Source organism: Tursiops truncatus, chromosome 4 (genome assembly GCF_011762595.2).
Source record: "Tursiops truncatus isolate mTurTru1 chromosome 4, mTurTru1.mat.Y, whole genome shotgun sequence".
Lineage (NCBI taxonomy): Eukaryota > Metazoa > Chordata > Mammalia > Artiodactyla > Delphinidae > Tursiops > Tursiops truncatus.
In genome coordinates, this window is record NC_047037.1 from 143441244 (window position 1) to 143469137 (window position 27894).

At 60.2% G+C, this 27894-nt stretch overlaps 1 protein-coding gene across 14 annotated transcripts in view; it reads left to right on the forward strand.

The window, feature by feature from the left end:
- PCBP3 (poly(rC) binding protein 3) overlaps window positions 1–25167 on the forward strand; it is a 213837-nt gene extending 188670 nt beyond the window's left edge. For 3 of the 14 annotated variants that reach the window (XM_073804604.1, XM_073804599.1, XM_073804600.1), the window contains 12 exons: window positions 30–53; window positions 1195–1227; window positions 1588–1704; window positions 2534–2665; window positions 3486–3614; window positions 6611–6754; window positions 9594–9635; window positions 19006–19084; window positions 19520–19579; window positions 22376–22428; window positions 23226–23395; window positions 24536–25167. In XM_073804604.1, the coding sequence (XP_073660705.1) occupies window positions 30–53; window positions 1195–1227; window positions 1588–1704; window positions 2534–2665; window positions 3486–3614; window positions 6611–6754; window positions 9594–9635; window positions 19006–19084; window positions 19520–19579; window positions 22376–22428; window positions 23226–23395; window positions 24536–24572 (1020 nt within the window). In that variant the 3' untranslated portion in view covers window positions 24573–25167. The remainder of the gene's footprint in view (window positions 1–29; window positions 54–1194; window positions 1228–1587; window positions 1705–2533; window positions 2666–3485; window positions 3615–6610; window positions 6755–9593; window positions 9636–19005; window positions 19085–19519; window positions 19580–22375; window positions 22429–23225; window positions 23396–24535) is intronic. The other 11 variants (XM_073804601.1, XM_033856267.2, XM_033856265.2 and 8 more) reach the window with 11 other exon arrangements.
- The last annotated feature ends 2727 nt before the right edge of the window (window positions 25168–27894 follow it).

Below are 27894 nucleotides of genomic sequence, written 5' to 3' on the forward strand. Positions count from 1 at the left end.
ATCATCTTTCTGTGATTCTTTTCCTACAGGAAGTTGGCAGCATCATCGGGAAGGTAATTATTTTTTTTATTTTTATTTTTTTGGCTGCCTCGGGTCTTCGTAGCTATGCGTGGGCTGTCTCTAGTTGCGGTGAGCGGTGGCTTCTCTTGTTGCAGGGCACGGGCTCTAGGCGCGCAGGCTTCAGTCGTTGTGGCACGTGGGCTCAGTAGTTGTGGCTCGCGGGCTCTAGAGCACAGGCTCAGTAGTTGTGGTGCACGGGCTTAGTTGCTCCGTGGCATGTGGGATCTTCCCAGACCAGGGCTCGAACCCGTGTCCCCTGCATTGGCAGGCGGATTCTTAACCACTGCACCACCAGGGAAGTCCCAGGAAGGTAATTATTGTGTGAACTCTGCCTCTACCGGGGTATCTCAGAGGCACAGTGAGGTGTGGACCAGCCCTGTGCAGGGGGTGAGCCGCGCACGGTGCGTGCCAGGCGAGCAGTGGGGATCCCGCTGGAATCCTGCCCCGTCGCCTTCAGGCTGCACCCCCATGAGGCTGGTCGCAGAGCTTCCCGTTCTCCAGCCCTGTGGGAGCTGGGGAGTCACCCCCGAGACAGCCCCACTGTCCACCTGCCCTGGTGGCCAGTCATTCCTCCCGGGTTTGAGAGCTCAGGACCAATTCCCACGTGCATTCCTGGGAGCAGTCTCCCACCTCCGGCCTGAGTGGTGGTGAGTCCATTCTCAAAGAAACGTTCCCCTGGGGAAAGTGAGCGCTGGTTTGGAAGCTGGGTGTGTGTAGGAGAGAGGTGGGCCAGGACCCCGCACCCCCATTCCTTGTGACCGTCTCTGGCTTCGCTGGTCCCTCGTGGTCCCTGAATGGTGGGGGAGCCCCCAGAGCTCAGAGCCAGGCTTCTTTTCACAAGTTCTTCATGGGATCGCCCGAGGACCTGGTCCCCGCTTTGCCGGCGGTGAGGCTAGGGGACGGGTGCAAACCCGCCCCGTGGAGCAGGTGCCCAGGCCAAACGTGGAGCCGCATCGGGTCCCTGGGGCCAGGTCTGCCCAGCCCACAGCCTGTGCCCTGGGCGAGGTAGCGGGCCAACTGGGGAGTCATGCATGTTGGGCCTGAAGCCCACCTTTGAGGGCTGGGGCGCCCAGCCTCCCGTGCTTGTGGTGGAAGCCCGAGTGACCCCCTCCCTTGTCTGAACTTCTGTTCCAGAAAGGAGAGACCGTGAAGAAGATGCGTGAAGAGGTGAGCTGGCGCCATGAGCCGCGTGCTGTTTCTGGGAGGGCAGGAGGGAGGAGGCCAGGGCCTCCTAGCAGCTCTGCGCCCAGCCCCACGCGGCCGGGACCCGCCGGGAGCCCCGCATGGCAGGGATGTGAGCGAGGGATGGCCATTCGGAGCCCCGAAGCACACACCAGCAGTTCAGGTGCCCTCCCAGTCACGACCGGGTCACAGCCAGCACAGTAGGACAGGACCGGCCATCGGTGCTGAGGCTCGGGCGCCACCAGCCTGCACGAGCCCCCGGTGGTCAGTAGGCCCTAGGATCCAGCCTACTGCCGGCCCCAAGGCTTTAATCCAGTTTCTGGGGTCTGCGTATCTCCCTCCCAGAGCGGGGCAAGGATCAACATCTCGGAAGGAAACTGCCCAGAAAGAATCGTGACCATCACGGGCCCGACAGACGCCATCTTCAAGGCCTTTGCCATGATCGCCTACAAGTTTGAGGAGGTAAGGGGCGCCCCTGGGGAGCCCTATCCCGGAAGAGGGGACCTCTCAGCCCCTCTGCCTCCCCGGGGACTGCCCCCTCCAGTCCACCTGGTGACCGACCAGGGTCCCTCCTCCCCCAAGGCCCCCCTCCCTCACTGAGCGGTCCCTCGGGGCCTGCCCCCAGACCACGAGTCCTCAGGGAAGGCCTGGCACCGGCAGTGAGGCGGCCACGTCCAGGCCTCAGCCCTGTCCACAGCAGCTGACCCCCAGTGTGTTTAGCTTGGCTCGGATGTGGACGGACACAGGGAGAGCCAGGCCCGGGACACCTACGCGCATTTGTGTGTCTGTGCGCCTTTGTGTGCGTCTGTCAGAGACCAACCTTAAGCTTTTTATGTGTTTCCGAGATTTCTGAAATTGCTGGAAGTTATCGGAGATGCATTTCGTGTCTTTACTGGAAGGGTGATCAAGCCGGGGAGTAGGTCCTTCTGTCAAATGGATCCCCCTCTGTCCAAGCCCCTCTCTGCCCGCCAGGCCTTAGGGACAGAGGGCGGACCCTGAGTCCAGGCACCCTGGGCGTCTGCGCCCCACCCTGCGGCAGCAGCGCGACTGCACAGACGTGCACGCCTGGGGGTCCCCTTGTGTTCTCCAGCCGCCCCCCACCTCGTCCCCTGAGGCTGGCCCGGCCTCGCAGCCCCTGTGAGCAGCCCAGCCCGGCCACCGTGTCCTCCTGCTGTTCACCCTCAGCTGTTTGCCATCGTGCTTCTGCCTCCCCCTCGTCCTCGTCTCCCCCACCCCTGACAGGGAGCCTGCTAGGCTCTTGCGGCCGACGCACGTGCCTCTCCCTCCCCAGGACATCATTAACTGCATGACCAACAGCCCGGCCACCAGCAAGCCTCCGGTGACGCTGAGGTTGGTTGTCCCCGCCAGCCAGTGCGGGTCCCTGATCGGCAAAGGCGGCTCCAAGATCAAGGAGATCAGGGAGGTAACGAGCCCTCCCCACCCGGGAGCCGAGCGTGGGCGGTCAGGATGTCCCTAGGGCAGAGCACTAGCCGGGTCCCTGCAGACCCTGCAGCACAGAGCTTGCGGCAGGGGAGGGACGAGCCACGAGGCAGAGTGGCCGTGGGAGCCCCCGCTGCGGGCGTCACGCAGAGGAGCCCAGGCCTGACTCCCGGGACGTGGCCGTGGCACCCCTCCACCCAGTCCTGGGCTCCAGGGCACGGGCTCTGCTCCCCAGGAGGCCCCTGCTCCCACTGCCAGGCCCCGTTTCCTGAGAGTCGCTGAGCCGTCCCAGCTGGGGTGGGGCTTGCCTGAGGGGCCCACCTTACCTTCACAAGTTCCTCTCCCAAGGAAAGCCCGAGGCCTTCCCTTCCCCAAAGGATGGCAGCCCCCAGGCTTGATTCCTTCCAGGAAAGATGGCCACTCGCTTTAGGCCCTGTGACTGGGATCCGTCTTTCTCTGTGACCTCAGACTCCACAGAGAGAGAGAATTCCACACATTTGAAAAAAACCCTGCCTCCTGAGATGCCGCTCCGCACCCAGTGTCGCCCGCCCTGCCCCAGGTCCGCGGTGCCCGCCCTGCCCCAGGTCCGCGGCGCCCTGGCAGCGGCGGGCTGAGCTGGATGGGGCTGCCCCGGGGGCTCCAGACGGAGCGTGCAGAGGGCATGGGGGGGTGACCTGGGGCAGCGTCGGGGGGTGTCCCAAGGCGTGCTGTGCCCTGGACGCCCCCGGGGGCACCCAGGAAGTGCCGCTGCAGTGCACACTGCCCCGCTTGGTGGGGTCCCTTCCGACGCCTGGTCTCTCCAGTCCACAGGTGCCCAGGTCCAGGTGGCCGGGGACATGCTGCCCAACTCCACGGAGCGGGCAGTGACCATCTCGGGGACCCCCGACGCCATCATCCAGTGTGTCAAGCAGATCTGTGTGGTCATGCTGGAGGTACAGTCTGTCCACAAGTCCAGGGCTCCTCGCCAGCCTGCCCCTCACTCCGTGCCGGCTGGGGCTTCTGAGCGCCGGAGGCCTCGGGGCCCTGAGGCTTCATGTGGTCAGGGCCGCGTGAGGGCGGGCCTCAGGGATGGCCTGAGTGAGAGCTGTGCTGGGGTGCAGGCTCCTGCCACCTCGGGTGGGTCGGTCGTCTTCACTGGGGACCTGGGGGGCGAACGGAGAACGTGGGGAGCGTGAGCCCCTCCCCTCATTTCTGGAGTTGGATAAAGGGTTAGCAGTCTGTGGTGTGAGGGTCGTTCAGCAAAGGGTCAGTCCTTAAAAGTGGTGCAGGTGTGCCCTGGGGCCAGGTCCGGGCTGGAGATGCAGATGGAGTGAAGAGGCCCACGCCATGGACAGGACCCCACTGCGTGGGCCCAGCCTGCAGGCATCAGAGACGCCGCCGAGGTACAATGGGCAGGACTTAGGAAAAGCACACGAAAACGCCCCAACTTTGAAGACAGAAAGAAGTAAACATAAGGATTAACCAAAGGAGAAGCAAGGAAGGCACAGCTGAGCAGGAAAAGCCTCTCTTGAAAATCTGAGGGAAGAAAAACCCAAGATTGAAGTTTCAATCAATACCCAAACTGCTGCAAGATTAATTGAAGCTATCAATAATACTTGCTGGTCTTTCTTAAGCTAAAATGAAGTCATCGTGCCTCAAACGAAAGGTTTCAATACCTGTGCTGGTGGCCCGGCCCCCTGGGCCCTCCTCCCCCCGTGCCCGGAGCCCTTGCCGGAGGGTCTGCCTGAGGTGACAGCAGTCTCCTGCAGGAATTAGCCTCGGGGCGGGGGCAGCGGCGGGCTCTCCCTCTTTTGTACTTGACTTGGTGTTAAAGCACCATGTCCAACTCCTTAGAAAAAAATTTGTAGCGCTTTTATTTTCCTGAAGTATGATGCTGGGAAATCAAAAATATTTTTCTAGATATTTTGTTCTGAAGCTCTCCCCACACGCTGGTCACGGTGAGGATCTGTGTTCTCTTCAGTCCCGGCGCTGGGACCGCGAGGGGCCGTGAGGGTGGGTAGCAAGCAGGGCCCGGCACCCCTGGTGTGGCAGATGCCCAAGAGGCCGGGTGGGCGGCGGTGCCCGGGCGAGGCGGGGTGACGTGAACCGCTCCAGGAGGGACGCCGCCTCTGGTGTCCCCGACGAGGTCAGAACAGGACCCCTCCCACGTGGCCTTGCTTGTGCCACGTTTGTGGTCAGACGTGACCCCACAGGAGAGCTTGACCCCGTTGGCTGTGGGGCGCTGGTGCCCCCAGGGCTGTGAAACGGTGAACGCTGAAGCACACGGGCAGGCGTGATCGGTCCTCGAGGGACGGGGACGAAGCCTCCTGCCGTTGGTGTCACGAAGCCCCCGGAGGCCGGAGCAGCCACTTATGGGGGAGGAAGCGTCACCGCAGCTAGGAGCCCCTGGTCCGATGTTAAATGAAGAGTGACTGGAGTTTCGGCCTCTGGGGTGGGGGGCTCCGCCCATGAAATCACTACCGAAGGAGGGAGGGGCTGCTCGAGGAGTGGCGGATCGGTGGAGAATGTGAGGGTCGGGCCCGCAGCCCTGGGTGGGGGGGCGTGTGCTCAGAAGGCCTCCCTCCACCAGAGGTCAGCTCGAAGGGAACCGGGCGTCATGGCCATCAGGGCCAGCGGAGGGCGGGCGCTGCCGTCGGCGGGGTTGGAGTGCACCATGGAGCAAGGTGACAGTTGAGGCTGAGAAGTGGGGAGCCCACCCCCCAGCTAAGGGATGGAGTGGGGTCAGCAGCAGAGTCCTCCTTTCGCAGCGGACCGAGTCCTCCTTTTGCAGCGGAAACGGTCACTCAGGGTAGTCACGCTTCCTGCCCGGTGACCCCTAATCGCCCTGAGACCACAGAGAGCCCCGCTGCAGAGGCGCCTGGACACGACCTCAGACGAGCCGGAGACGGGAGGACAGGAGCCCAGCGTCACCCACACGCGGTCAGCACACAGGCCCTCGAAGCAGCCCCTCTTGCTCTCCACAAGGTCACACAGCAGGCCAAGGTCACACTGTGTTCAAGGTCACCCAGCACACATCCAAGGTCACACAGTGTGTTCAAGGGCACGCAGCATGGACAAGGTCGCATGATATGGCCTGGGCTGAGAGTTGAAGCTGCCAACCCCTCTGCTGTCCCCACCTCCCTGTGTGTGTCTTGGGTTGGGTCACTCTGAGGTCACACTGCCCGGTGGCTGGGCCTGGGTGGGCAATGGCCGCAGGAAGTCCCAGCAAAGACAGGCCACCCTGGTCCCTAAGTTCTGTCTCTGGCTGGTGGTGCTGCTGACTCAGGACTCTCGACAACAGCCCAGGCCCAGCCCTGTGGACTTTGCTCCCAGGGAAGACGGTCACCCAGGCAAGGGGACAGGGGAGGGCCTGATGGCTTCTGACCAAGGGGTCTGGTTGACATCATCAGAATCTGGCCGACTCCTGGTGCTTGAGAATATCGTTCACCCCAAGATATGAATCCTATACTTTTGGACACAGAATAATGAAAGGAAATTGTAGTGAATTGCATCACAGCTGTGGCCTATTTCATTTGGACTCTAAGGTGCATTAAATGATGGCTGTTTTCTTAAACAGTGAAGTTGGATGTTTCTCACTTTCCTGTGATTATGCCGACTGAACGTCAGCCCAGGCCACGCGAAGCCCCGGCACTGGCACCGAATCCCCGGGAGCTCTTTCCCGAGGACTGAAGGAGGGGGCCACCCCTCTCAGAACGCGGCGCCTGTGCTGGCGCCTGGGGAGGGGCGCGGGCGCGGGCGGGGGCGCGTCCACCCGCCTCACCCGCCACCCGCCGCCTCCTGCTGCGGCTGTGTGTAGGGCGGTGGTCCCTGGCGGACCTGGGGGCTGGGGAGGGCGGGGGCGCGGGGGGGGGGTCGGAAGGAGGCCTCACGACTGCCCGCTGCGAAGCTGCTCTGACGCTCTCTCTCCCTCTCCTGTCCCTTTTCCTAGTCCCCACCGAAAGGTGCCACCATTCCCTACCGCCCAAAGCCCGCCTCCACCCCTGTCATTTTTGCAGGTGGTCAGGTAAGAGCCGAGCCGCTCTCGGCCTCCACTGCCAACCTCAGCCTCTTACTGCAGCCCCCGCCGCTGCCCGTTAGTGCACTCAGGTTTTCTCCCTCCTCACGTGCACGTGTCCCCCGCGCACGCTGGACGCAGAGCTCTCCCGGCACGCAGCCGGCCCTGGGGTGGATGCGGGCCACCGCGAGAGAGGCCCACCGGGCAGCGTCCGCGGACAGAAAGGGCCGAGGCGGACGCCCTGTGGCGTCCGGGCCCAGGAGGACCCTGGTCCGGGCTCAGGCCTGCTCAGCCGGGCAGCACCGCCCGAGTCTAGCTTCCTGGTGTTTTTAGGAAGCTCGGAGGCAGCAAGGGCTGCGAGCATTACCAGGGGTTTTATGACTCCTGGTTGAGGCAACTACGACTGTGAGAACTGGCCCCATCTCCCCTGAAATACACGTTCCCAACTTTCCACACACGAGCTCCCCCCAGGAGCACGTGAGGGAGAGACAAGGATGAAGGGGAGGCCAGCTGGGCATCCCGTTACAGGGACGACCCTCTCTCTCCACCCTGCCCCACGCTGGCCGCAGGCCCAGCAGGCCGGCCGTGGCCACTTCACACACCTGCTGTTTTGGTGGGAGCCCCTGAGCTTTCTCTCCTGCCAGGGAGGGCCTGGAAACCAGGGGTCATGGAGATTTCTGTCTGAGGCCAGTGATTGGCTTAGCGGGACCTGGAGGGGCCGACAGGGGGGCCGTGCCCTGTCTTCTGCCCTTGGGCACCGGGCTCAGAGGCGTCCGCCAGGAGCTCGCTTTGTCCCTTCACAGCAGGGTCACGGCAGCCGCGGTTGAGGGACTTTGCAAAGGCCAGGCCAGTGTACCAGGAGAAGCTCTGCGTCCAGGTGGCAGTGCTGTGTGCCTTGTTCGAGGGAGAGTTAGGACAGAGACTTCCCAGATGACCCAGGACGGGAGGGCCGAGAAGGAAAAGAGGCAAATGCAAACTCTCCACGTTTTTCTCTGCTCTGTAAAAGAACCTTGTCCGGTTTCTCTCCCACTGAGCCCCGTGAGGTGAGGGCAGGGTCTGAGCTCCTGCGGCAGCGTTTGTGGCGAATCCCCGGGGGGAGGGGGCAGCGGCCCCGTGGTTCAGGCCAGCCGCAGACGGCCCGCCGCGTTCAGAGCTCCTTTCCTGCCGTGCATCCGTGATCAGCGGCAGGTGAGTTACCTGCGTGGCCTCAGCCCCAGCAAGCAAGCCCGCGATGATTCCACATGGAGAAGCGCTGGCTTTATTCAGAGGGGAGGCATGTTAACATGAGGCAGAGCCTGGCAGCCTCCCGGGCCCATCCCAGCCCCGCCCCGGCCGGCAAAGCAGGGCATCACCCATCCCCCAGTCAGGACAGCGAGGGCCCCGCCGCCGTGGGCTTCACAGGGGCTCAGCACCTTAACCCAGCGCCTGCGCCCCAGGGACAGGTAGTGTGGCCAGCGACTGACTAGTGTTGGTCGTCGGTGGGGGACAGGGTCACAGGAGGGTCACCGCAGCGCTGCAGGTAGCGGGCAGAGGGGTCACTGTACCAGGCCCCGGGCCCTCCCTGCCCGCGTGCAGGATGCGCTGCGCACCCAGGCTTCAGAGCCTCCCGCCTCCCCCTGTCCCCGGGAAGATGCCCGCACGCCCCTGCTGCCGAGAGGCACTTCTTGCCATCCCAGCAGTTTCGGTCCATAAAGATTTCATCCAGACGGAACCTGTGACCTGTCGTCTGTCTGTACCTCTGCCCTGAGACGATGGTAGGCGGTCCGTGCACTTCCAGTAGAACTAGAAACCATAACACCCGAGTGATGAAAAGATAAGTCAGAAACTGAAAGTGTCTGGGATAAAGAACGGCCAGTCGGGGAGCACGTGGCGGCACTGTCCCAGGGCCTGTCACGCTCGGGGACACGTTGGCACAGTGCCTGGTGGCGTCCCACGGCCCCGAGCACACACAGCCTCCCCGATGCGTGCTGTTTCTGGTCAGGTTCCTTTCCTTCCCCACGAGGTGCCCGCGCCTCCCCCAGACGGGGGCTCTGCACCTGCCCCACCTGCAGGCCTAGCGTGGCTGGTGCCGCACGTTCCACGTCACCGAGTCCCAGTGGCAAGTCTTTGTCTTTACTCTCCCTCGACTCTGTGTGGTTTGTTTGTTTTTTGGCTGTGAGTTTCTGGAAGCATCTTGGCTGAGGGACTGTTGAGGCAGGCGGGGCGGGCGGTGGGAGAGGCTTCGGGGCCCACACACACGCTGCGGCTACTCCGAGTCACTGTCTTGAAGGCAAGTGACACGGTGAAGGCAAAACAAGCCCCCTCTGGGAGCTGTGCCAAGAGCGTGCTGCCCCCGAGTCACAACGGCCGCCCGTCCTCCGAGGCTGGAGGGCGATCGGCCAACCTGTGGCTCATTTGGGTGCGTTTCTTACTTAATCTGGCCTTCCCAAAATTGGTTTTGAGTCAACTTTTAAAGTTTTCTCTTTTGTTGTTTGGGTTTCTTGGAGTAAATATGTCCTGAAAGTGTTTACTCTGATAGCCGCTTAAATTCTCAAAGGGTCAATAATCAGTGACTCATAGCGAGGGTCACCAGCTCGTTCTTAGATACTGCCAGCTGAGGGGCAAGGGAGTGAGAGTCGGAAGCCGGCTGCCTGGCCCTTCCCTTCCCCCCCCTCGCCCCACCATGTGTCTGGTTGTAGCTCCAGCCACCGAGGGACCAGGGGGGAGGCTCGATGCCAGGACCCTGCCCCCAGTCTCTGCACCCCGGGCCCTGGGAGCGTCGCCTCTCCTACGTGAAGGGGGAAGGCCTTAACCAGAGGGCTCGGGGCCTGCTTGCAGGAAAGCCCTTCCCGAGGAGGGCCCTCGTCCCGCAGGGGAGGCCGCGGTGGGGGACACATGGCTGCCGCTTCTCGAGCTGACGGTGTCTCTCTCTCTCCAGGCCTACACGATCCAGGGACAGTACGCCATCCCCCACCCAGATGTGAGTTTTTACTCTGTCCCTTCACCTCTCTTCTCGTCTCCACTTCCCTCCTACCTGCATGCCGCTGTCCATCGCTACTAATATTAATATTACACCATAATATTAATACTGTTCTCAGTGTTCCTGACCTGTGTCCTATCCATATGGCCCTGAGTAACCTTTAGTCTCTTAGCACTGATTCTGCTCCTGTGGAGGACTTGGCCTGATGTCCAATTGTCTTGATTGTGGCTGCAGTCCCGGCTATTCCTGCGCACGTGGGGCCTCGGGCGGGGGCCACGGGCCTGCTCTGTCCCCGGCGCCTGCCCTGGCGGGCGGGGACAGCTTGGGCCCCATGGGCACCTGAGCAGGCAGGTGATGTGTCATGAGCAGGGCTGCCAGGATACCTTGGATGGGCTTTGAACAACTGCTGAAGCTACATGCTCCCTTTCAGGCCCCAGTCGGAGCAGGGTCCGTGCATGCACGGGATCCAGGCTGTTGGGAGCCCGTGCGGCAGACGAGGCTCTGTTCTAGCGTTAGGACGCGCTCCACGCCCAGGGCCGCTCCGGACTGGGTTCCAGTCTGAGCGCAGTGTTGCTGCTGGAGGACTGGACGCCCCGAGCACACTGCAGGGGAGCCGCAGGCCACAGGGCTGTAGATAGGCTGGGCCGCGAGGCCTGCGCTGCTGGCCCGGGCAGCGGGGTGCAGGGAAGAGACGGAAGAGGTGGGTGGGTTTGTGTGCCACGGCCGCAGGCACGGCAAGCTGAGGTCCGACCCAAGAAGTGTCCTCTGTCCTGGGAAGGCAGGTCCACGTGCGCTGCTCTCGGAGGGCCAGTGGGGGGCGGGCTCTGTCCAGGCAGAGGGACCGCAGGTGACAGCGATGCCCGCCCATCTTGTGCAGACGCTCGCACTTTTGAACTGGCAGGTGAAGAGCCGGCCGCCTTAAGACGTAAAGTCAGGGCAGGGAGAGTTATGAGAATTCACCGACACTGCGTACATGTGAGATTCAATTCACTATCATTGCAGGACATTTCTATTGAATAGAAAAGAAAAACCAACGGCTTTTCCTTTTTAAAAAAATCCTCATTACGCAACACACATGAATCAAAAGTCAGAGGAAGCTGGTGGAGATGGGGCTGGGGGCCGTCCTGAGCCACATGGGGGACGCCTGCCCTCCCCATCCCACATGACAGTTGGCTGTGACCCAGGGCACGGCAGGTGCTGGAACCCGGGGAGGGAGCCCGTCACCCACGTGGAGTGAGCAAAGCGTAGCACTGGTGGGGTCGGGACGGGCACCGTGGCGTGTGGGTTCCGTGGACCCCAGTAGAGCGCCCGCGTGGCGTGACGGAGATCGGAGGAGAAGCCGGTTTCCAGGGCGGCACAGCCTTCGCTCCCCGTGGCTGGTGGCCTTGCGCCTTTGGAAAAGCATCTGTGCAAAAGCAGACTCGGGACTCGGCACACTTGGTGGGCTGGGCCACGAGGGGCGGTTCACCCAGAGCAGTGAGGTGAGGCTCCGGCCCGCAGCCCATGGCAGACCTGCTTCCCTGCTGCCCGAGGCCTCTGCGCTGCAGGCCTGAATTCCTGGTCTGGATTCCCTAGGCCAGGGCACACGCACCGAGCGAGGCCGGGGGACTTTGACTGGTTTGGTTGGTTGGTTTTCAAATCAATTGGTTGTTTTGCTCTTTCCATGTGGTTGTCTCAGTATCTCTGAAAAATGGGTAGTTTCAATTTTTTTTTGGATTTTAAACTAATTTATAGCTAGCTATTACATGGTTGCCTCATTGAGTTTGACAGAGATTTGAAACACTTGGTTTTTTATGGTGAAAGGGCTTTTGTGAAGGACCCTGCATTCCCCAGGCCGCACGTGTGACGGAGCAACTGTTAGGACAGAAGAGCAGGACTTTGATAAATGCTTTCCTTGCAGGAATGCAAAGTTGAAGGCTTGGACCATCACTAAGAATCGTTCAAAACAAAATAAAGTGGTGACGAGTGACCACGGCCAGGAAGGCACTTTTATCTGAGCTTAATATTCAGTAGGAATTTTTTAAAAGCTTCATTTCTTAGAATGCAAATATAATAATTACAGGAAGTACTAACTTATTTTATAAGGTAACTGAATACACCGTTTGAATATTTCAACCCCAGTGGCTGACACACACCCCACTGTCATCTCAGCCGCTAATTCCTTCCTAAGTCAGGCACAGACTTTGAGAAAATACATTTCTTAGAGCTGAGCATTTCTTCATCTAGAGCTAAAGTGTGCGCAGTTTTTCCTGCTTTCTGGTTTAACCCACGTAGGAATCAGGGCCCCACCCTCACCAGTCTCCCTCCAGGTTCTCGCCTGCCTCGGCCCTTGTTTTACCGGAATCCTTCTGGAAGCTCATAGCTCTTGGGCATTCGGAGAAGCCAAGGACTGTTGCATGACTGGGCCTGTCGCAGCTGCAGGCCTTGGTCACGGCTTGTGGCCAGAATGCTCCAGGACGGCCGCCCACGGGTCCTGCCCGAGGGGTCGGGTGTAGTTTCAGACACGAGGAAGGACCATGGTGGCCACAACTCAGGACGCAGGAGCAGATGCGAAGCCTGGACAGACAGCATGGCCACCACCGCTCTCTCCCACCTCCGCTCTTTCTGTCCCTGTACTGATGACACCAGGAAGAAATTGGTTTCTTCTGGGAGAAATCAGTCAACGTCAGGCACGCCCTCACGTGTGAATCTTATTTCTACTCTTTAAAGTTTCCAAGTCACTCCCTTACTTAGCATCCCCTCATTAAAGGAGTGCTGGAAGCGAGCAGAATCGAGACCAGAAGCCAGCTGGGCCGGCGGCCTCCCTTGGAGCCTGGACATGGGCTTTCGAGGGGCCCTCGCCAGAGCTGGGGGCTAGGAGCAGCGGAGCTGTCGGTCCCCGCGACGCTGGGTCCCAGCAGAGGGTGTTGAGTATCTGGGGGTAGATGGGCGCCGTGTTAGCCGGGAAGCTCGTCATTTAGAGAGTTAGCAGTGGGGAAACTGGGAACGAGTGAGTCATAGTAAGTAGAAGAAACCAGTGGGAGCGCACAGCTAGACCCCGTGCAGACGGTGGTCCCTGGGGCTCTGCTCACAGTGGACACAGCCGGGGATGGAGTGCCTTCCCCGCCCACCTCCTTGGTGTCCCCCTCCGGGAGCCCGCAGGGAGGCGCCATTGAGGCTGCTCCTAGCATCTTCACGGCCACCCCGCCGACGCCCGCACCTCTGGCTCTTTGTTCTTCCAAGATCCGACGATCTTCAATCCTCTCCTTTCGCAGCTCGGAGTGGCGGGGAGGCGCCCCGGCCTCACCTCCCGCAGAGCAGGAAACAGGGGCAGGTTAACTCTTGCCCCCGCCCCCTCCCCGGGGTTGCACACCCTCTCCTCGGAGCTGAGCTCTTCAGTGGCACGGCCCTCAGCCCGCCCCTCCCAGAATCAGAATCTGCATTTTCACAAGACCCTGGGTAACTTGTTTGCACGGAAAGTCTGAGAAACACCGATAAGGAGGACTGAGAAGGGAGAACACAGATCCAGTTGAAGTCCCAGGGTTAGTGGATAGGATGGAGGGAGGGAAGCTTCTAAGAGATGAGCACAGAGAATTTCTCAGAATCAATAAACAAAAAAACCTCACATTCAGGAATCCCAAGAAATCCCCAACTCGATCAAACAAAATCCATTTTAGACGCCGTCCAAGTAAAGCCGCGTGACACCAAAGACCAGAAGTGAATCTTCCGAGAGGAGAGAGAGAAGGAGTATTATAAAGGAGCAATTGTGGTGGCAAAAGAAAAGAAAACAACTGTCAACCTAAAATGCAACCTCCAGAGGATCTCCCAAGTTACAGACGTTTTCAGACAAACAACTGTGACCTTCTAAGGGACACCGGTCAGTAGAAGGAGAATGATCCCAGAAGGAAGGCTATAAATGCAAGAAAGAATGGTGAGCAAAAAAAATTACCATTTCTTTCCTTAACATAAGCACAAATCATAAAGAAAACATTGATATTTTTGACTACATTAAAATTTAAACATTTGGGTCAATGAAGACAAACTTTTTAAAATCAAAATCAATGCTATCTAATTGCTGGGATTAACATAACAGAGCTAAATGGGCACCGACAGCATACATAAGATTAGGATGTGGCTGAGGGGATTAAAACATCCTGTAGGTCATTGTATCGTTCAGGAGGAAGGCAAAGATATTGAATTAAGACTAAATGGGGCTTCCCTGGTGGCGCAGTGGTTGAGAGTCCGCCTGCCGATGCAGGGGACACGGGTTCGTGCCCCGGTCCGGGAAGATCCCACATGCCGCAGAGTGGCTGGGCCCGTGAGCCATGGCTGCTGAGCCTGCACGTCCGGAGCCTGTGCTCCGCAGCGGGAGAGGCCACAACAGTGAGAGGCCCGCGTACCGCAAAAAAAAAAAAAAAAAAAAAAAGACTAAATGTACGTGTTAAAATTTCAAAGTGGTGACTATCAGAAACACGTTCACTTTCATAACTTCCAAAAAGGTACGGAGGGGAAAGCGGGTGGCAGGAAAAGATTAATCAGCACAAAAGGAAGGGAATGAAAAAAGAAAAGAAACCCTTGAAGATCAGGACAATTAAAATAAGATGATGACAGAAATTCATCTACATCTGTGGGTAACTGTAATCAGAGCGGGAGAAACTTTCCAGTTAAAAAACAAAGGCTGTCAGAGGGCTTTTTAAGAAAAGCTAAACAAAAAGACAAGGAAACAGAAACAAAAAAATATATCGGTTTTTTTTTTCAAGAGACACACCTAAAGAATAAGGACCTAGAAAAATTAAAAGAACAGAAAATCTATTCTAGGAAAATACTAACCCAACGAAACAATACACCATTATTATTATTAGTGGGGGAAAAAAAACTTTACAGGAAATTACTTAGTCATTACTTATTGATAAATGCTTCACTAGAAGATAAAACATTTAAGTTTGCACCTAAAACATAGCTTCAAACATATATAAAGGAAAAAATTAACAAACCATTAAGAGAATTTAACAGATGTTGCAGTGGAACCTTAACAGACCTCTTTCAATGAAGGCCAAGTAGACAAGTACAGAGATTCTGACAGTGCAACGTGAGCCTGAGTTAACCGACGTGCACCGAACACCCCCCAGCACAGCCACTGAATTCATGAGAACGTTTGCACAGCTTGATCGCACCCTAGACCGTAAAGAAGACTCAGCATCTTTCAAAAATCGGAATCAGATGGATGACTCTCTCCCCATAGAGCAATTAAATTGAAATCAGTAATTAAAAGGTGAATTAAAAAAAAAAAAAAATCTTGTCGTTATTGAAAGTTAAAGAAGACCAGAAGACCACAGTGAATGGAGAGACACACGATCCTCCTGGAAACGACCCCAAAGGTCTTTCCAGGTTGAGGTACAGATGCAGTACAATCGCACACAAAATCCCCACAGGCTGTTTGGAATTTTCCGTGAAAGAGGAAAAGCCAAGAATCACCAAGCTAGTCACGCAGACGACATCTGATAGGATAGTCCTTACAACGTAAACAAAAACCCACTCCTTGTGTACCAAGAACTTCAACACGAGAGAGAAAAATTTAGCACTTTTAGAAGAAAACAGTATCTTTCAGTTCACAGATCAGGGAAGGATTTCCTAAAGCAGAAGCACAAACCATAAAGAAAATAGTGATGAATTCAACTACATTAAAATCTTTAAATTCTGTTTCTCTCAAGGCTCCATAAGGAGAGTGGGGAAAGATCTTTTCAGCACATATAACTGGAATAGCATTAGTATCTGAAATAGTGAATCAGCGAAAAACAACCCAAGAGAAAAATGGGCGAAAGACACAGGCATTTCACAGAAGGGGAAACGGGACTCGCAGACTAAACCACGAGGCGGCCCGTCCCTAGATGCGAGCGCTGGCGCGTGGCATGTCCGTCTGCTGATGACTCGTGGAGCCGTGCGCTTATGAATCCTTCTGACTTGTCGAGTGTTTGTCTATGTTTTATGTTCTGACACAGAGTTCGGTGGAAAAGGCAGTTATGGAGAAATGTCTGTGACTGACGCCTGCCCGCTGGCTCCGCCCTCCACCCTCCCCTCCTATCTTCCCTCGCAGTGGTTTGTAGGCACTGGCCAGATTAGAAAGTCTGATTCTCGTTTTGTTTTGTTTTACGGCAGAAATATCTCGAAAAGTGGGAAGTCCCCTTAGAACTTAGTGCTGCACCCTCCTTTACAAATGTAGAAATGGAGGCAAAGTTAAGGCCAGAGCCTTAACAGACAGAGAGATGCCAGCTGACACCCATCCGCCCACCCGCTCGAGGGACGGGTGCTCCTCCAGGCACCACCGTCCGGTCAGTCCTTCCCGAGATGTCACTTTATATTCGTGGGTGCCTGAGGGGGGATCTATTTGCTGGTGTGGCCACTGTTTCATACAGAGCAGCAAATCCACTGCAGTGGGACAGGTCAGGGCCTGAATCCCTGCACTCCTGCGTGCCAGACTCTGCAGGTGCAGCGGAGCCCACCTCGCGGGTTATCTGGCCGTGCCTATAACATGCGTGGCCGGCGGGTCACCCATTTAACTGAGAGGAGGTGATGGAGAGGCCAGAGGAGCGCCCGTGGGTGCAGGGGCTGTGGGTGGCCAGGTGGGGACGCCCCGCGGGTTTGCGATGTTCATTCACCCCCAAGTCACGTGGGCAGCACTTCAGCCTGCCCATCCCTCACGTGGCACCGGGCCTCGCAGACAGGGGCACGAGGCCCACGGAGACCAGATGTGCCCATCTCTCCAAAGCTGACCAGTGTTGGAGGCGACTCCGACCAGTTCTCCCGCCCCCAGAGCCCCGCTCTCCCCTGCCATCTCGACCAACGCACAGCAGTGCACTCTTGGAGACTCGGGGACACATAGGAGAGGGCCCTGCCCTCATGGGGACCATGCCAGCCCGGCCGTCGGACACATAAGCATGTGACGGGGGTAACATCGCAGACCAGGAGCAGAGAGCAGCCTGGCCAAGGCCCCTTAAGCCCTTCAGGTGCCGCAGGGCCGCCCCTCGGGCTCCCCGCTGACCCCCGGCCCCGGGTGAAGGGCTGGAACCCCCAGGACGCCAGTCCCGCGCCAGGCGGCTCTTCTTGCACCAGTGCGGTGTCTGCACGAAATCCCAGTGACGGTCAGAGCAGGTGGCCTGCCTGCCCTGGGCTGGGCTCTGGACAGCCAACTGGATGTTTGTTGTCTCCAGAGACGGGGTTTCCTCCTCCATCCTAGGAACTTGTGTTACCTCCTTGTGAGGAGACCTTAGACCCGGTTCCAGCGCTCCGTGTAGGTGGGCTCGGGGCGCAGACGCCGCCTGGTGTCCCCGTGATTGGGGGCGACGATGTGCTCAGGGGAGGCGGGGTTGCAGGACCCAGTCGGTGCCCCCCACACACACCCTCATGCCCCAACGCCCATGGGTCCTTGCCACATTTCTTACGGGCCCCTGGAAAGAGGAGCCGTTGCTAGGGTGCCCGAGCCGCGCAGCGGGGTCTCCCACCCTTCAGCGCCTTCCCTGCGGGGTCACCTCGCCCGTGGCATGGCAGGTACGGGTCCCGTCACACCTCTTGTCCCCAAGACCTGGGTTGGTGTCCCCATAGCGGTGTTTCCCGGGTGTGCTCTTCTCAGGGGGCTTCTGTGCATGTCTGCTCAGGCCACGCTTAGCTCAGTGGTGTCAGTCACAGGGCAGACCTGCCGGGCAGCAGGTGTGCTGTCGGCCCCCGGCGCCCCCTCACTGGGGCCTCTCAGGGCTGAATCTGACCTCAGGCCACCACGTCCCCGCCCCAGAGCTGCCAGGCATGACACCTGCATCTGGGATGAGGCCGGTTCTCTCCGAGCAGGCCCACCCCCAGAGTGGGGAGAGGCCTGGGGCGGGGGAGGGCTGCTTCTACGGAGGGCTTGCCGTTTCCGGGGAGGGAGGGGGGGAAGAGGCAGCCCACACTGGCCGATGCCACGGGAGCGGCCAGGAGACACCGGAGTTTGCCTGCAGACACAACCCACCCACACCCCAGCAGCAGCACAGCGGAGGTTCTACCGGGAGAATGTGCCCGGAGGCCACAGGCTGGGCACGGCGCGGCCCCTGGGCCCCGACCTGTGGAGGCAGGAGGAGGCCGGACTGGCCGGCCAGCGCGCCACCAGCCCTGTCCCCACGGCCGCACCTGCCGGACACGTGACGGGGTGGCAGGCTCTCGGGAGGAGCCCCCGTGGGGCAGCCGTGATCCCCCACGTACTGGGAAGGGGTGTTCGGCATTTGTTAGGAGAGCGCGCCTGGCCCCTGGGAGGCCAGCAGCATACCCACTCCTCTGTCGCCCGAGGGCTCGCCCGTGAAGGCCATGGACGTGGAGATCCCAGCGCTCGTACCTGCCCCCACCCCCGACACGTTCTGCAGAATGGGACCCACGTGGTGACTGGTCAGACCCTCGTCTCACCTGGGGGCGCCCTCCATGCTCCCTGGGTGCCCACACCTGCCAGCCGCAGGGGCTCTGTGGAGGCCCCATGCCGGCCTCCGGGCTCTGGAAGCATTCGGGCCGGGCTTCCTTTGTGAAGGTTGGGAGTTGAGTGCACGTCCTGGAATGTCCTGGCCCTCTCTCCGCTCTGCTGGAGATGTGGGCCGGGCCAGTGGGTGAGCCAGGGCTGAGGACACGCCCGGAAGTCTCCAAGGCCGGGGGTCCCAGCATTCAGACAGCCCCTATCTTCTGTTATTTGTAGTGTTTACTTAAGAAGTGAAGCTCAGATAAAATAACTAAAGAAACTGCATTTCAAAGCCCCCACCAACGTCTAGTGGCTGGGGGATGGGGGCCAAGGGGCAGGTGACAAGGGATGGGGCACGGGGGGTGGGGGGAAGGGGCATAGGCGTGGGACCCCCCACAGGAGCCCTGCACCCTCTTGGCGGCCCTTGCAGCTCCCTCGGTGGAGCCTTCCAGCACTGCTTCCTGTAATCCTGGAGGCCGCAGGGGGCGGGCGGTGGGCCCCACAGGTGGCCCCTCCAAGTCGCCCCATGGGTAGAGTGAGGGCCTGCGGGGGAGGATGCCGGCCGTGGGGTGGGCCAGGCCCAGGGCCGACCCACCGATGTGAGCGGGTCCCGCGAGTGACAGCGTGACGTTGAGGCACTTGGGGCCCAGCGGGTCCTGCTCCGTGGCTCTAGACCCTCCCCGTGGAGCCCGGGGGCCCGCCTGGCCGGGGGCCGAGGGAGGGAAGGACTCGGTGTGCCTGCCAACCGACACGGCCCTTTGGTTATCCCAGGCCAAGTCCTTGCGTGCTGCTGCGTCTGCCATGTGTCGCATGGCCCCCTTTCTATCTATCTGTGCAGACTTCCGTTACGCGTTTTTAATTTGGTGTGACTTGTACTCGATGACAATAACCTTCTTAGCTCTCGTGTCCCTCCTACCCCAGCAGTTGACCAAGCTCCACCAGCTGGCCATGCAGCAAACCCCCTTTCCTCCCCTCGGACAGACCAACCCCGCTTTCCCCGGTACGTACCCAGCCGCCCTTTCTGACCTCCTCTCTTCTCACCTGGGGCCTTTCTCTTTCCGAGCGGTCTGTGTTCAGGGCAGTGAACGGAACAAGTACAGCTCTGGAGTGAGGGCCAGGGACGCGGCGCTCTGCACGCTGCCGCGGGTGGGCGGGGGTATCTCTGTGCGTCTCCATGACGGGTCAGTCACCCTACAGCTGGCCTTCCCGAAGGAGGCACCCCCCCCTCGAGGGTCCACCCTGCTCTCTGCTGCCCACCAGCCGTCGGGGAGGCCCTCCTGCAGGAGGTGGTGCACCCGCAGGGCGGCTCGCCTGGGATGGCGTCCCCGTAGCTCAGAGTGGCGCACCAGTCAGACTTTGAGCTTCCCTAGTTGAAGTGACCTTGCTTCTCTCCTTGAGGGCAAAACATTAAATCTGTTTCTTCTTTGCTCTCCAGGAGAAAAGCTGCCTTTACACTCCTCCGAAGAAGCTCAAAATCTGATGGGCCAGTCGTCAGGTAAAAGAAAACCACGCTAAAGGGAGAGCAAGCAGGCCAGGAGGGGACCTGGTGGGAGGAGGGGGCGAGGGGGCTGCTGGCCAAGCGCCTCGGGGAAGGGACGCCGGCGCCACCCAGGGCCGGGGCCCAAGTGGCTGGCCCCAGGTCTGCACACGCGGCTCCCAGCTTCCGCCCCGTTCCTGCTGGGAGCGTGGTGGGTCGGCTCTGACTGGGCTCAGGGCACAGCTGCCCTGTCATCCAGAGGCCCCACCTGTGTGTCATTTATTCTCCCAGTGGCACAGCGTGTGGGGGTCTGGAGTGAAGGGCTGACCACGCTGTGTGCCTTCCAGAAGTGTGTTTCATGGGAGATGAGATCACTGTGGCCTGGATTTGCACTAAAACACCCCCCGGACAGGGCAGGGCGTGGATCCGCAGGTCCTGTCACCCAGGCTTGGAGCAGTGGGCGCGGCCCGCTCACAGGCCATTGGGGAGCAAAGCCCCTGGAGGCATGTGGCCCGGACCTGCCAGGTTCCCTGGGAGGGAGGCGGCCCCCACGCTCCCATCCCCACCCACACGGGCCTCGTGAAAGCCTGGATCAGAGCAGAAGAGCGAGTGCCGGCTAAAGGGGAAATGCGGGAGAGGCCTGTGTGCAGCGGTCGTAGCTGTCACCCCCACTGGTGTGTTCCGGGCCTCAGGGTGCCTCCGCCCCTCACCCATCCCTCAGGACCACGTGGGCCCAGCTGAGACCACGGGGCTCAGGAGGCGTCTCTCCAGCTGGGACCCCAGCTCTGATGCTTCATGCGCTCACTGTGGGCTTCTCGGCGCAGCCTTTAAGTTAATGCAGAATTGAATGAGTGAAAACTAGAGAAGAGCATTTATCGAATGTTTCTGATTTTGGAACTGGATACCAACCTTTACAAAGTTATGTGTCTGGTGATAACACATGTTTGGGTGTCTGTACAGTTTATAACGTGACTGCAGATAATTGCCCAGCCATCGTCTCCAGGAGACGACCTGGGGACTCCAAGCACCGGGCTTACCTGGGACACACAGCCCCCACCCCACCCCGACACGGCCCTCCCAGCACAGCCTCGGGGACGTGGGACCCATGTTCACATGCCCCCGTGACGACCTCCCTCCCAAGGCCCCGTGGGACCCAGAGCGCTCACACACCACACTTGCACGTGCACGCGCACGCTCCCGCCACGGCCGCGGGTCAGGGAGGCCGGGCGGTGGTCGCGTCCTCACCCTGAAGGCCACGCCACGCCGCTTCCCAGGCAGCTGGCCTTTGTGTGGGGGAAGCAGCATTCGTGACTCATGGGAAGCTCACCAGTGGGCGTGACTTCGGCCCCTTTTAAAAGAAGCCCCCTGATCAAACATCATAAGCTATAGGTGAACACGTGTGACCCCCCCAGCTGTGTCACCCAAACCAGGAGGCACCGCACGGGACTTGGGACCAAGGAGATCTCTTAAGTGACATTTTAAATGTCACTAAGGATTGAATGTTTATAGATAGTTGAACAACTAAGTAACTGTATTGAAAATACCTTTATGAAAAGAGATAAAGAACAGAAACTCCAGGTTTAGCTGTGAAACAGAAAAATGATGGATGGTCTGGGGTGAGTTAGTTTGTTCAGCATAGCTGAGCCCCGTGCTCCGCGGGCCCCAGAACAGGCCCGGTCTCACCGGGTCCCTGTGTCCTCGACACCGATGGCCACGGCACATCCGGTTCCGGGGACACACGTGCCATGGAGGAGGATGCCTGTGGGGCCGGGGGCCGGGCAGTCGCCTTTGTTGGGACCCCTCGGGGCCTTGTGGGGATTAGCCTGAGGGGCAGGGGCCAGGGAGGGAGGAGCGTGGGGTGGGAAGAGGGCTCTGGTTCCAGAATATTCCGAAGGTGCGTGAGCCGGGTCTGCTATAATGTGCCACGGGGAAGGTGGGTGGAGCTGGGGGCTCCAGGTCTGGGCTGAGCTGCGGGACCCACGACACTGGGACACGGGTCTGGAGCAGGAAGAGCAGGGTCTCGGCTGTGGGCTTTGAGTTTGAGACGCCTCCTGACGGGATGGAAGCGCCTCGTACACAGGAGTGTGTCTGCCCCAGTGTTCACCCGCGAGGGCAGACCCTGCGTCCCCTCTGGGCCCCTCACATCCCACCTGCGTTTTGTGATCACTGTTTCCAAAGTGAGTGTGGATCTTGTCCTTGAACCCTGAGAGGCTGGCTCTGACTTGGTGGGTGCTGAGCTGACATTTGTAAAGACAGAAGCTGGGCGTGTGATGAGCTGGGCCTGGGTCTCGGCCCAGGACGCCCTGTGGAAAGGCATGGCCTCCGCTGCCCGGCTCTCGGGCCTCCTTGCCCCCACCGGAAGCGCTGCCCGGGGGCGGGGTCCGCAGAGCGTGGGAGGGAACAGGGGCAGCGGAGGAGGCCTGCTGTCGGGTCTGGGGGCGGGAGGGTGGGCACCCAGGACTGGCGTGACCAGTGCGGCCCGTTCTCGGGGCGCCAGGCGGAGCCACCAGGGTGTCTGTGAAGGGCGTCTCGAGAGACTACACAACACAGCAGACAAGTGACATCGTGTCGTGCCCAGAACGAAAAAGTGAACCTGCATCCTGCTGGGTTCCTCTTCCTTGTTTGAGAGACGCTGGGGTCAGGAGGGTGGTGGCAGCCTGGGACAGAGCGCTCACAGGCCGCGGCCCCCGGCTGTGCAGACCCTCCCCTGGGCAGCCCCCGGCCCTGCCTGCCTATCGGCCCAGCGGGGCCGAGCGCCGGGTGCAGCGCGAGCAGCCTTCTGCCCGCCTAACCGTCTCCCCTCACTGTGCCCAGGTCTGGACGCCAGCCCCCCCGCCAGCACTCACGAGCTCACCATTCCCAATGATGTGAGTATGCCGGGCCCCGCCCATCCTGAGCCCGTGTGTGCCCCTCCCCTCCCTGCCCTGGTTAAGCAGCTTAATGCCCACGGGGGTGGGTGATATCACCCCCAAGATACCAGCCAAGGAAGCAGCTGGTGGCGCTTCAGGGGTGACTCGGAATTCAGATCCCGGAGCTGCCTGGGGACCCCGGCTGCCCCCATTTGAAGGCCCTGCCTGGCTCAGGGTCAGCCCTGAGAGTAGGTGGCCCAGAAGTGCTCCATGGGCCCTCGGAGGGCCTCACACACTCGCCTCACACACTCAGTTTTCTCCCAGCCACCCTCTGGATCCCTGGTTTATCCTAAGAATGTTGACTCCGATCCCCAAACCAAGACAACAGGGTGGGTGTGGGGCACGTGTCCTAGAGGGGTAGCTGCCTGAGGGCGGCATGGTGATGGCTGGGGACACGGCCTCTCCAGCTCCCGTGTCCACTCAAACATACATCCCTCCAGCCCGGAGGCGTGGCCTAGAGGGGCCAACATGGCCTCGGGCCCACGGAGGACGCTGGGCCGGGTGATGCGGCCACATGGCCGCTGTGTCTTGATTTGGCGGGACTTCTCGCGGTCGAGGCCAAGCAGAGGCCAGGCACCCGCGGCTCCCATCCTCCAGCAGGAGGGGCGTGGGCGTGCCTCTTCCCTCTGGAGCGTGTGACGTGCTGGGGGTGGGCGGGCCAAGGCAGTGCTTCCGGCAGCTTCCCCAGCGGCTCGGCAACGCACACGGGCTGCGGTGGAGTCTCCTCTAAGAAGCTCCTCCGTCCTTTCTTCCAGCTAATAGGCTGCATAATTGGACGCCAGGGGACCAAAATCAATGAAATTCGACAGATGTCTGGAGCGCAGATCAAAATCGCCAATGCCACGGAGGGGTCGTCAGAGCGCCAGATCACCATCACGGGGACCCCGGCCAACATCAGCCTTGCCCAGTACCTCATCAACGCCAGGTGAGGCCGGCCAGCCTGCACGGGCCTGCACGGGGCTGCCTCCCGGGGCTTCTCTCTCCCGGCTGGGCGGGGGCGGGGCGGGGGGAGCGTGACGGGGAGAGTCTCCAGATGGACGCGGGCCCACACGCTCCTCTGCACTCTCACACCTGACCTTTCACCTCCGGTGGTGCCCGCACGGCCCCAGACAAGTCGCCAGGCGTTGGCGCCTTAGGCGGCAAACTGTGGGCAGCCCAGCGTCCGCACGGACTCGGGCGTCTGAAGCCAAGCCTCTGGGCCTCACTCGTCACAGCCACGGGGAGCTGCGAGGGCCAGCCTGCGCCCTGCCTGTCCCTGTGCAGTGGGAGGGTCTGGGCCCTGTGACGGCACTGCCAGCCTCGCAGCTACGCTGCCAGCTCTGCACACCCGGGAGCTCCCTGGGGTTTGGAGCTGCAGGGGGGCTGCTTCACTGGCCTTTCCTGGGACCTCCGGCCTTCTGCCCACGGGGACAAGCTGGGGGTGGCCTGGCCAGCACCTGCCCCGTGCCCACCCCACGGTCTCTGCTCGGCAGAGGCCTGGGTCTGGGGTCATCGAAGGTCATGAAAGGCTCTGTAGTTTCAGGGAACAGGTCACGGGGTTTCTCTGCTCTCACACATCTGTGGTTTTAAAGACCCCCCGACCCAGACACGTGGTGGGCGGCTGCCAGGGAACCGTGCAAGGGTCTGAGGTCACACGCTGGGGCACAGGGAGGTCCTGTGGCCGGAGAGCCAGGGCGGAGCTCCTGGGCATAGCGGACACCTCCCTCGGCCTCCCTGCTGAGGGCGACCACACCCAGGAAGCCTCCAGAGCCGCGGCACAAGGGCCCTGCGTCCCTCTCCCTGGCAGGGTCACTCCCACGCCCCTCCCGGCAGTGGCTGTAGAAACAGTTGTGGCAGCCTGGGCCTGTCCTGGTGGCTGTCGTCACGCCCCATGTGGTGACAGGTACATGGGCCCCTGTGGCGGGGAAGGAAGGCCCCGTGGCTCTGGTCCCCGGTCCTCAGCTAGTGGCCACTGCGCTGTGAACCAGGACCGTCCGTGGCAATGAAGAGGGAGGCGCACGCCTCTAAGGGCTCCTCCGTCTGTGAGGACATGGTGACCTGTGCCCTGTGCCCTTGTCTCTTCCAGGCTGACGTCCGAGGTCACCGGGATGGGCGCGCTCTAACCCCGCCGACGTCCCCACCACTCGCCTGTGCAGACCGCCCACCCCCTCGCAGATATAGAGGTTTCTTTACTACAGAAGGTGTCTGTGCCCTAGAGATGCACCCACAGCACTCCATCTGTGTCTGTGAGCCCCCGGCTCCGCCCCGACGCTGCTCCAACTTCACTTACGCCCGTCTCCTCACGCGTTGGCATGCCGTGTTCATTATTTTAAATGCTTTGGGGCCACTCCCATCTGTGACGTTGTAGAAACGTTGTTCCTTAGTGTCCGTGTAACTGTTGTTTTAAGACTTGGTTTGACATTTGGACAGCGCTTCCAGCAGCCGTCCCCTCCAAGCCCCAGGAGCTGTGGCCGCAGGGAGCTGCCCCTCCCCGGTCCCTCGGCCTCGGCTCCCGTGGCCACACGGGTCAGCGCCGGGCAGGGTGCACGTCTCCCTTTGTCCGAGGGCAGGAGAAAGGAAGGCTCGGGGTCCTGACCCGGGGTGCGGGGCGAAGCGGGGATGCTGGGCCCCGGGCGTCTTCGGGGCTGAGAGTGGGGACCGGCCGGAGGCGTCTCCGCACCGCGTCCCGGCTCAATAAACGTGTGCGCTGCCCCTCGGTTCTGGCCCCTCTCTGTGCCCCCCGCGCTCAGACGCCCCCCCCCCCCCCACGCTCGTGCGGCCGCCTGCCGCCCAAGGAGCAGGTCCTTCTCACCGAAATCGCTCTCCCACCTTTAAACAAGTCATTGTCTGGCTTCCACGAGTCTTCTGGTTTTACTTTTGCAAAACTGCGTGGGGGGCAAACCCCAGCCCAGTGTCAGGAAGTAAGCCTGCTGCCCCGCCGCGCCCCGGGCACGGTGGCCCCTGCGCTTCCCAGCGGGAGCCCGCACGCACCCTCCTCCCGGCTCAGCTCGCCTGTGCTCACCTGAGGAGCCCGCTGCGCCCCTCTCGGCGCTGAGGCCCTGGAGGGCCCAGGCCCGGGGCAGACAGCTCTGCCTGCTCGCGTCAGAGGTGGGCTCACGGCCCCGAGCAGGTGGGCGGCCGGGAGGTGAGGCAGGGCCAGTCCCGCGGGGGCACTGCCCTCCCTGCATCGCTGGGAGTCCGCGTGGCCTGAGGGGCCTGCCCTGGTGCCCGCCCCTTGGCAGGAGCCCCTCCTTGTCTGCCCCACTCCCCGGGCTCCGGCCAGGCCTCCGGTGCTCGGGCCGCCCATGCACACTCCTCCGCCCTCCCGGGAGTCCCCTGGTCGAGGTTGGGTGCGCAGCATAGCGGCGCCCGCCACACCACAAGCCCAGGGCTCGGGGCTGCGGTTCACTCACGCACCCACCGGCCACGTGCCGGCCTCGCTCAGGGCCTGGGAGGTGGCGGGGCCGAGGTGGACACGGGCCTCCCTCTGGGCCCCTCGGTCAGCTTTGGGGCGGCGGGTGGCCGGTAGGCAGGGTGAGGAAGTGCCTCAGAGAGCCAGAGTGGCCGTGGGCAGAGCCAGGCGTGAGGAAGACGTGGGAAGTGCAGCGTTAGCGTGGGGCCCCGGAGGTGCGGCCCGCGGCGCACGCGTCCGCAGGAGAAGAGCAGGCGGAGGGGCAGCCGGGGCGGAGCAGCTGCAGTGGGGGCGGCGGGGGGGGCACAGGAGTGCCGGGGGCCAGGGGAGCCCTGGAGGCTGCGGGGCTCACAGAGCGTGCGGCTCAGCCAGGTGCACTGGTTCTGGAGGCATCCAAAGGAAGAATGAGCAGGATTCCCTTGGGAACCGAAGTGTGCTGTGGAAGAAAGAGGGTCCAGGCCACGTGAACGAAGGCTCTCACTCTGAGCCCTGGAAAGGCGGTTTGCCCTCTGTGAACGGGGAGGCTGCAGACGAGGGCTGGGGAGACAGGCGCTCGGTTCTGGACGTGTCAGTGAAGATATGCCAGCCCCACGGTCCGGGCGGGAGAGGCCGGGAAACAGCAGGCCAGGTGCCACTGGAGGAGCCCCGAGGGCGCCACGCGGGATGCCCCCAGAGTCAGGAAGAGGGATGCCCCCAGAGTCACTCGTGCCACCCGGCGTGGGGCCCAGCGTAGGGCCCAGAGGAGATGATCGTGTGCCAGGCACATCACCAGCCCTGGCTGATGCCCGGCACCCGGAGGAGCGGGGCCCCTATGGAGCTGCCCACCCTTCCGTGTCCACAGATAGAACTGCTGTGAGCTGCATGGACGAGTCTCTGTTGGAGGTGAATACCTAGGAGGGAAGTGACTGGGGCACATGACGGGTGTATCTTTAACTTTTAAGAATCTGCTAACCTGGTTTCTGCAGTGGCTATGCCACTTTATGTTCTCTCCACATTGCAGCGGAGTTCCAGTCGCTCCACATCCGCAGCGGCATGTGGTGTGCTCAGTCTTTTTCATATTAGCCGTTCAAGTGGGTATGCAGTGGCAACTCACTGTGGTTTTGATCATCATTTCCCTTATAACATGATGTTGAGCATCTTTTCATGTGCTCATTTGCCCTCTGTCCTTCTCTGCTGAGGTATTTATTCAAACCTTTTGCCTGTCTCTTAATTTGGTTCTCTTATTATTGAGTTTTATTTATTCATTTTTTGAGAGTCCATGGGCATTTGTTTTAACACATCTTTATTGGAGTATAATTGCTTCACAATGCTGTGTTAGTTTCTGTTGTACAACAAAGTGAATCAGCTATACATATACATATATCCCCATATCCCCTCCCTCTTGCGTCTCCCTCCCTCCCACCCTCCCTATCCCACCCCTCCAGGCGGTCACAAAGCACCGAGCCGATCTCCCTGTGCTATGCAGCTGCCTCCCACTAGCTGTCTATTTTACATGTGGTAGTGTATATATGTCCATGCCACTCTCTCACTTCGTCCCAGTTTACCCTTCCCCCTCCCCATGTCCTCAAGTCCATTCTCTACATCTACCTCTTTATTCCTGCCCTGCAACTAGGTTCATCAGGACCATTTTTTTTTTAGATTCCATATATATGTGTTAGCATACGGTATTTGTTTCTCTCTTTCTGACTTACTTCACTCTGCATGACAGACTCTAGGTCCACCCACCTCACTACAAATAACTCAATTTCTTTTCTCTTTATGGCTGAGTAATATTCCATTGTATATATGTGCCGCATCTTCTTTATCCATTCATCTGTCTATGGACACTTAGGTTGCTTCCATGTCCTGGCTATTGTAAATAGTGCTGCAGTGCTACATTGTGGTCCATGACTCTTTTTGAATTATGGTTTTCTCAGGGTATATGCCCAGTAGTGGGATTGCTAGGTCATATGGTAGCTCTATTTTTAGTTTTTTAAGGAACCTCCATACTGTTCTCCGTAGTGGCTGTATCAATTTTCATTCCTGCCAACAGT